The sequence below is a fragment of the Palaemon carinicauda genome, chromosome 38, assembly GCF_036898095.1.
Source record: "Palaemon carinicauda isolate YSFRI2023 chromosome 38, ASM3689809v2, whole genome shotgun sequence".
Lineage (NCBI taxonomy): Eukaryota > Metazoa > Arthropoda > Malacostraca > Decapoda > Palaemonidae > Palaemon > Palaemon carinicauda.
Window position 1 is genome coordinate 37,190,465 of NC_090762.1, and position 9,012 is coordinate 37,199,476.

The 9,012-nt window shown below is 31.2% G+C and overlaps 1 protein-coding gene across 4 annotated transcripts in view; it reads right to left on the reverse strand.

Annotated features, from left to right (window-relative positions):
• LOC137630549 (tyrosine-protein kinase ABL1-like) overlaps positions 1-8,617 on the reverse strand; it is a 332,860-nt gene extending 324,243 nt beyond the window's left edge. For all 4 annotated transcript variants that reach the window (XM_068362069.1, XM_068362068.1, XM_068362067.1 and 1 more), the window contains exon 1: positions 8,275-8,617. In XM_068362069.1, coding sequence (XP_068218170.1) covers positions 8,275-8,410 — 136 coding nt within the window. In that variant the 5' untranslated portion in view covers positions 8,411-8,617. The remainder of the gene's footprint in view (positions 1-8,274) is intronic.
• Between the last annotated feature and the right edge of the window lie 395 nt (positions 8,618-9,012).

The following is a 9,012-nucleotide window of genomic DNA, read 5'->3' on the forward strand; positions in this document are numbered from 1 at the left end:
GGTGGATTGATAAGCTGGGAAAAATTGCGGGTATAGACCCTGCAGTGGACTATTAACTATATACATATATATATATATATATATATATATATATATATATATATATATATATATATATATATATATATATATATATATATATATATATATAAAGTACTTACGTGTGTTAGTTTACTTCGAGTGTAATCCTTGCTATGACGTTTTAGAATCCTACTTAAATTGGGAGTCATTCAATTGACCTAAGTAGGAAAACTTTATAATATTTTCCTTAATTTTCATATAAATTGGTCTTATTAATAAGAATACGAAATATTACAACAATCTGAACGAATAAAATCCTATTGTGACTTATCGTATCATAATGGCTAATAAAAGATTTCTTTCAATACAGGTTATAGGTTTTTCTATATAATAATAATAATAATAATAATAATAATAATAACTTAATGAATTTGTTTCGTCTCTCTTCGTGGATAATAGCCTATCTACTTTCTACATGTGTCAATCGACATCATTCAATTCTACTGATAATCAATTATATTCAGAAATGCAATATGACAATTCCTAAATTTCTTATTTTTCTTCTAAACGTCCGACAATTTGTTTTATGAAAATGGTTGGTAGATACATAACATAGTAGTATTCGGGAAAAAGAAACTTGGATACGGACAAGATTATACAAAATTTACTCTAGATTTAAATAGAAAAAGGGAGCAATAAATATGCATCTATAATCCTAATTGGTCACTATTGGAATAAATATTGTTATTCAGACACCTGTGTACAGGTTAATTAGAATTTTTTTTTTTTTTTTTTTTTTTTTTTTTTACATCTGAATAAAAATTATTACACAATCAGATTTAATTACAAGCGTCTATAAAACTGTGTACATCAATAACTCCGTTATATGATAGAATACGTTCAAAACCAGAAATAAAATAGACATACAAAACCTCAACAATTATAAAGAAAAAAAAAGCAGTTGCAGGTGTAACCTACTTAACCTTTGCCTTACGTAAACTTACGGATTACGTGGTAGGTAGAATGACGCAATACTATAACCACCACAAAGATGATCAATCAATAATGGTATTCTTACCATTTGTCAATGACCTTTTTTAATATATATTGAGCTTTCAGTACCTGTCCATTGGTAAGGGTTAGATGAGCTTTGCCCTTCCTCTACCATTTATTAAAATACAGGTATCTACTTTTAACTATATAAATGTACCTCACACTGAGGGACCTGGGGGAACCCAAACAAAAAATAAGGCAATAAGGTAAGGCAAGTCAAAATTTGCAATTTATTACGTATAGGCTATATGAAAGACTAAAAAATTTAAAACAACAAAAACCATAAATATCTAAACGAGCTTAACGAGACCACAAGTCACTGTGATCTACATAATCCGAGAGAAGAACACAACGTCGTCACACCAATCAGGTAGAATGACAGCAGAATGTATCACACATCTAGATCAACTTTCTCTTTAGCTGCATTTAACCTTGATGACGTCGGTCATTGGTCAAAAAAAAAAAAAAAAAAAAAAAAAAAAAAAAAAAAAAAAAAAAAAAAAAAAAACTCCCAAAACTGCCTCCAGCATCAGTCACCCCCGACCAGTCTCGTTTACAGTCATGACAATATCTCCGTATAAGGTCAACCTAACCTTGCTACAAGGTCGAGACAACCATAAGAAAGCAACAGTAACAAGGATGCCTGCATCTTGAAATCGACAATTATAATCTAGCCGTTATTCAATTCTTCCATTCCATGTGACCACTAAACTTTAATTATAGTTTATCATAACATTTGGAAAACCTGATCAACAGAATCACTCCTGATGCCAATCTACTATATAATAAGTTGTCTTCAGAAGGCCATGCCAAGTAGGGCATAAATTAGGCCAATGCCCTATTTTCGAACAAGGACAAAAGTATACACACACACATACATACTGTATATATATATATATATATATATATATATATATATATATATATATATATATATATATATATATATATATATATATACACACACACACACATCAAATAAGTCCAAAAATACCTCTCAATATCAAATTCGATTCGTCTTTAGAACGTAGACCCGTAGTCATTTCAGGTCTGTCCAAAAAAAAAAAATCGATGCTTAGCAGAGTAGAAACTAGGGTAACAGGCGATTGTCACATCGGTTCCCACTCTATATGTGAAAGTGTTAAGTGATACAATTACCACACACATACACACAATATATATATACATATATATATATAGGCTATGTATATATATATATATATATATATATATATATATATATATATATATATATATATATAGTATGTATGTATGTATGTATATATATATATATATATATATATATATATATATATATATATATAGCCTATATATATATATATATATATATATATATACATATATATATATATATATATATATATATACATATATATATATATATATATATATATATATATATATATATATATATATATATATATATATATATATATACACTTCAATACACAATCAAAGGAAATCTACAAAAATGAGTCGTATATAAAAAATACATAGTCAACCTGTATTAGTACTCATAACTGACATGATCTCCCGCCCACAAGTCAAAACGTCATTGAAAATAACATGAACTGTATTCTGTTGGTACTACAGATGAATACTGAGTTTTGCATTGTATGAAATACTTGGCTATCGAGTTCAAATAGACAACGACTGTAATGGAAGTTGGAGGAAAAGTGCTACTGCACTTTCATCCTTGTCCTATAAATTAACATGATTAGATACGGTGGTTAAACTCATGTTGCTCATGAAAAATGGTAATTTATAACATTACGATGCAAGGTCTGTAAATTCTTTTGAATATACTGTACTTTCTGGAAACGTAAATTAAAACTTCTCGTGAATGAGAGTAGCAAGAAGGTATTACAATAGCAGAGTGCGTGCATAATTTTTATATAAAAAGTAAGTAATAAAATTACGGTATTAGAGTAAAATAAACATCTTATAAAATAAGATATAACTTTAAAAAAATATTGGAAACTGAAATATCCAGTTACCACAACAATGATAGCCCTAATACATTCAATTTGCCATTTAGCCTTGGCCCCTTTGATAACTGAACTAGGACTAACCTCTAAAAACTACAGTATATTAAGTAACGGTACTACTGGAACAGTCATCATTTGATGTGCTTTTTTAAATAATACAGGATCTTACTGGCCATTTGAACAAGTTAAACTGCAAATGACACTATTATTATCATGCAACACAATATACCTTTAAACATGTCTAAATGCAAATGTCCTTACTCATATAATTACATAATTTAGTACACTGCCGTCACTATTTTGTATTATTATCATTATTTAGAATATGAACCCGGTTATTTGATTCTCCATATAAGATATTTCATTTTGTATCAAAATTTATTACTGACTAATTTAGATAAACAAAATAAAAAGAACTAAGCTTGAAAAAGTATAATTCATTAACAAAACCCCTCTTGCTTGAGGGTACATTCTGGCACACTTTCTCATTTCTCTTCCTCTTGTTTTTTCAAGTTTAGTAGTTTATATATGAAAGATCTATTGTAATGTTGTTGCTGTTCTTAAAGCATTCTATCTTCATCGTTCATTACTTCTCTTGTAGTTTATTTCCTTTCCTCTCTGGGCTACTTTTCCCTGTTGTTGTTAATAGTTTATATATGACATGTCTGTTTTGACGTTGTTACTTATTTTAGAATGATTTATTGTTAATTTGTTCTCTTCATTTATTTATTTCCTTATTTCCTATCCTCACTTGGCTATTTTTCCCTGTTGGAGCCACTGGGCTTATAGCATCTTGCTTTTCCAACTTGGGTGTAGCTTGGCTAGTAGTAATAATGATAATATGATTCCTTAGTACGATGGCGTATTATATTTAGAACACAGGAAAGGAACTTCATTCAAAACATGGGACGAATAGCCATACACCTCAAGTATGAATGAAACTAGGCTCATAACATAACAAGAGTAAATATTTACCTAAACCATTTTTTCAAATATACTTTTACATCATTGTTTGTTATTACGTTAGCAAAGATCTATATTGTTCAGTGATGGTTAATCTATTTAACTGCTTGTTACTCTAGTATGTCCTTATGTGGCTATTAATGATTGTTTGACTGAAGCAGTGTTTTTTTTATTATTATTATTTCTCCATAAACCTGCATGGGAGAAGTACCACAGAGGAGATCAGACCATCACAACCTTCTTGCTTAAGATTGACATGGTGAGTATTATTATTATTATTATTTGCTAAGTTAAAACACTAGTTGGAAAAGCAGGATGCTATTAGCCCTGGGGCTTCCAACAGGGAAAATAGCCCAGTGAGGAAATGAAACAAGGAAATAAAATATCTTAAGAACAATAACATTAAAAAAACATTTCCTATATAAACTATAAAAATTTTAACAAAACAAGAGGAAGAGAAATAAGACAGAATTCTAACCCAAGACAGTGGAAGACCATGGTAAAGAGGCTATGGCACTACCCAAGACTAGAGAACAATGGTTTGATTTTAATGTCCTTCCCCTAGAAGAGCTGCTTACCATAGCTACCCTTCTACCCTTACCAAGAGGAACGTGGCCACTGAACCATTACAATGCTGTAGTTAACCCCTGGAAAAAATTATTTGGTAATCTCAGTGTATTAAGCATATATACTTGTGGCAACTGTATCTTTAGCAATTGGAATCAAACTTCAAACACTTTGTATTGCCTCATATTAAATAATCCTTCCTCCCAGCCTTATTCTAATTCTATTTGAGCAAATTTCATATTACAAGTTTGGTTGACAGTATTATTTTGCTTTATTTCAGTATTGGTAAGAACTATATAAATCTACAATATTTGTAATTTCATTCGTTATAATTTTGATTTTATATATATATATATATATATATATATATATATATATATATATATATATATATATATATATATATATATATATATACATACATATATATATATATATATATATACATACATATATATATATATATATATATATATATATATATATATATATATATATATACATACATACATACATACATATATATATATATATATATATATATATATATATATATATATATATATATATATATATATATATATATATATATATATATATATATATATATAAATACACCTAGTCTTGAAGGAATTAGTTTAGGCTAAAACACTTTTAGCATATGTATACTATCCAGATTGTGATTGTGTTTTCTATCAATGACTAGCCTAAATGGTTATTTGACCCCAGGTTTACTTCCAGAAGGTAGCATGCATTCTTATTATTTCATAGTTTTGTGAAATGCATTTAGCACTTTGTTTCATATTTTTTTGCATAATGATTTATAATAGGTACCGTATAAAGTTATGCTATGCAATGAAATTCCCTACATGATTTCCAGTGCAGCAGCCTTACATACATTCAAAGTGTTAAGATTCTATAACCAAAGTATCGCTATAAAAACTCTCCTATATGCAGACAAGGTAGAACTACTAATTATGAGCCCGTACGATGTCCTCGGTTCTATTCAATATACAGTACTCTTTAATTATGTTCAGAACTTACATAATTATTCTACATACTATATACTACTACATAACCTTTGATTATAAATGCCACACACTACAGACTACAGAGGCTAAGATCTTAAATACCACCAACAGATAGGCTATATGATCCCTGATCATTCAGGAACTTGGGTTAACTAAAATTCAAAAATGACTCTTGTGACAAAGCCTAATGTCAATCTCAACGTAGATATAGAAAGTATTAGAAAATATATACCTAATAAGCTTTAGGAAATATTATGCCTAATTGTTATCCCTCATTACTTGACAAAACTACTCCAAATAATGGGATATGCTTCCACTTTCATAATTAATATGGTTTTATTTGCTTAGAAATTTTTCTTCAGTAGGCAATTTTCTCAATGCTCAAAATACACTTAATTACTCTTCATGTAGTCTAATAATTTGGCTTCTCTCTCCACCAGGTATTGCACCAAAACTATATTGTAAAAAATTGCAGTGTTTTCTCTTCAATGTCTAGATTCTGTAAGAACTTAGAAATTAGCCTTAAATTTTTATGAAAATAGTATAAATATTAACCTTTATATTGTAATTTCATATTAAGCTTTTCCCCCATACTCAAGATATGAAGCCTTAACTTATAACATTTTGGAGCCTATAGCTTAAATCCTGTACAGTGGTTACATATTTACCATAAATATCAGTTTATTAAATATATCTTTCAATGCACAAGAGACAAATACAATTTTTTGCCTATGCACAAGAGACAACTACCATTTTTTGCCCATGCAAAAATGAACTAGAAACTATATGTACACTGTGCAAGTAAAATAAATACAGTACTGCAAATCCGTAATGTACACTGGAACTCTAGCATCTAAAAACAAATATCTACTATAAACTTGCCGTAGACAAACCCAAGAAAACAGTGTCACAGAATAAAAATTACTACACATCACACACAACCCCAGTGCACTTGTCACATTTGAAGCACCCCTATACACAACTTAACTTCCTAGCTCTGATTTTACAAGTACTGTACTGTAAAACGAAAATTGTAGGCTTCGTCCAGTAACTTATGTACAGTATCGTCTTGCAATGATCTATCTCATTCATATCATGACAATTTTATTAGATTAATATTGAGACAACCATTCCATTCAAAAGACTCAAACCACTAAACACACTGCATTAAAAAAATTTCACAGCTGTAAAAAACTTTCCACAGAGCAAACTCTCCAGTATATAAATGTCACAACCGTACAGTTGCAATTTCACCTTATATTAAGGCTCCATTGGAAAAAAAATGTATCAATCAAATGGACGCTGGTTTGGTAAATAATACTAGTTTGAATATACAACGAGTTAACCTATGGAAATATCTATATAAGATTTAAACACATACTTTTGATATATAGGCTATACTCCATAGGTTAGCTCCTTGTATTATTCAAACCAGAATTACTTACCAAATCAGCATATATTTAATTAGTGCAATTTTTCCAATAGAATTATTTTATAAGGCAATATCAAACGTATGTTTAAATCTTATTTGGGTTGGCTATCTTCTTCACTGGCAAGCCTGAAGGTTTAAAAGCCAAGAAAAACATTTGCCATTACCAAAAAGTAACCAAATTTGCACACTAGTAGCCTATATCATTAACCTTTTTCATAAGATACTTTACTGTTGCCAAAACAGCCACCTTACTTAATAATGAATTAAAAGAGCTTAAGCAACCTTTCAGACCATTTTTGATAAAATTACTAATGCACGCTGTATTTGTCGTATTGATGCAATCTTTACTGCCTTCACATTATCAAACTAAAATTAATGCAACATTCATTTCAACAAGATTTACACAACTTAATTGAGCATTGATTTGTGATGAACATTAAAGTAGTGAGATCTCAAGAGTACTTTGTTGGCAATGATCTGCATAAATATCCCAAATAGGATGCTGGTCCTTGGCTACAAATATCCCAAATAGGATGCTGGTCCTTGGCTACAAATATCCCAAATAGGATGCTGGTCCTTGGCTACAAATATCCCAAATAGGATGCTGGTCCTTGGCTACAAATATCCCAAATAGGATGCTGGTCCTTGGCTACAAATATCCCAAATAGGATGCTGGTCCTTGGCTGATCCAAAGTGACCAAAAATGGCCAAAACCCAAACTTTCTCTTTGGTCGACTGGCCAATGGTATGACTATAGGATAGTTCAATTTTAGTTACTAGCATCTTTAGATTAGCCAAATGTACCTAGTCATGACCCTTGTCCATATAATGAGTAGACTGAATTGACCTAGGGGGTTAAGGTGCCCCATTTAGTTCACACCATAAAATGAATGGGTCTGAGGGGGACGAAGTTGGTGGATAATTCAGCGATGTGCAAGGATCATTTGGCCGATCTCACCATTAGAAATCCTAACAGGGAAAAGCCGTTATTTTGTCTAAAAGAAGTGAGTGACACCGGCCTGTTGTCGACTGCTCTTAGCCGCTGGGCCCAAGGGCTCTTTTCTCTCTCACAGCAGCACCGCTTGCTGCTGCTGTTGCTCTGACTGTGCAGCTGTCAACATGCCTACGCCCACTACCTTCGCTTCTCCGGTCATTTACAGGTTCCAGCAAAGCCCAATAAAACGGAAATTCTACTCACCATTATGTTCAGTAAATATATTAGCCCCTGTGGTCCGTATCTCCCGTCCTGAGCGATATCTGGCTTTAGTAGAGCGGGTTATTGTACCGCTCCCAGATCCTATGATGTGCCTCTCTTTGCCTTGCTGCCCACCCATCTTCCGCTCTCACCTCTGGCGATCTTATAATCCCCCCACTACCTACACATTTCATATGCAGATCGATCCATCATATCTTCATTATACTGTGATTATTCCTTAAGAGATTTTCAATAGCTTTTCAATGGTTATTCACAGTGGAAAACACTTTCACGCGCGATAACGCACATCCATGATCAAAGCTCAACCAAGACTGCGGATACAGCCAACAGATGGCGGAGTAAACAGAAGAACAGCTGAGCATCGCTTCAACTATTGTCGCATTCTACCACGTTTCTCAAGTTACAAATAAACGGTAAATATTGCATCATTTATGATTAAATTTAAAGTTTATCATAAAAAATTATTCAAAATATTATTATAGATTCAAAAAAGGATATTATTTCTGCTTTGTATTAACCTGAAATTAAAGATATAGTATGTCAAATGTTCCCATGATTCACACCCAGACACAGGCGCAAAGTGTCAGTGTTCGGCAAAAGAGAAATCTGTAAGCAAACACTTGTGTACGGATATCTGTGCCCTAAGGATTAAATTAGGCTGCTTTTGAATTCGTTTTAATGAGGTAGATAGCTGTAACCAAAATGAAATTTATGGTAACC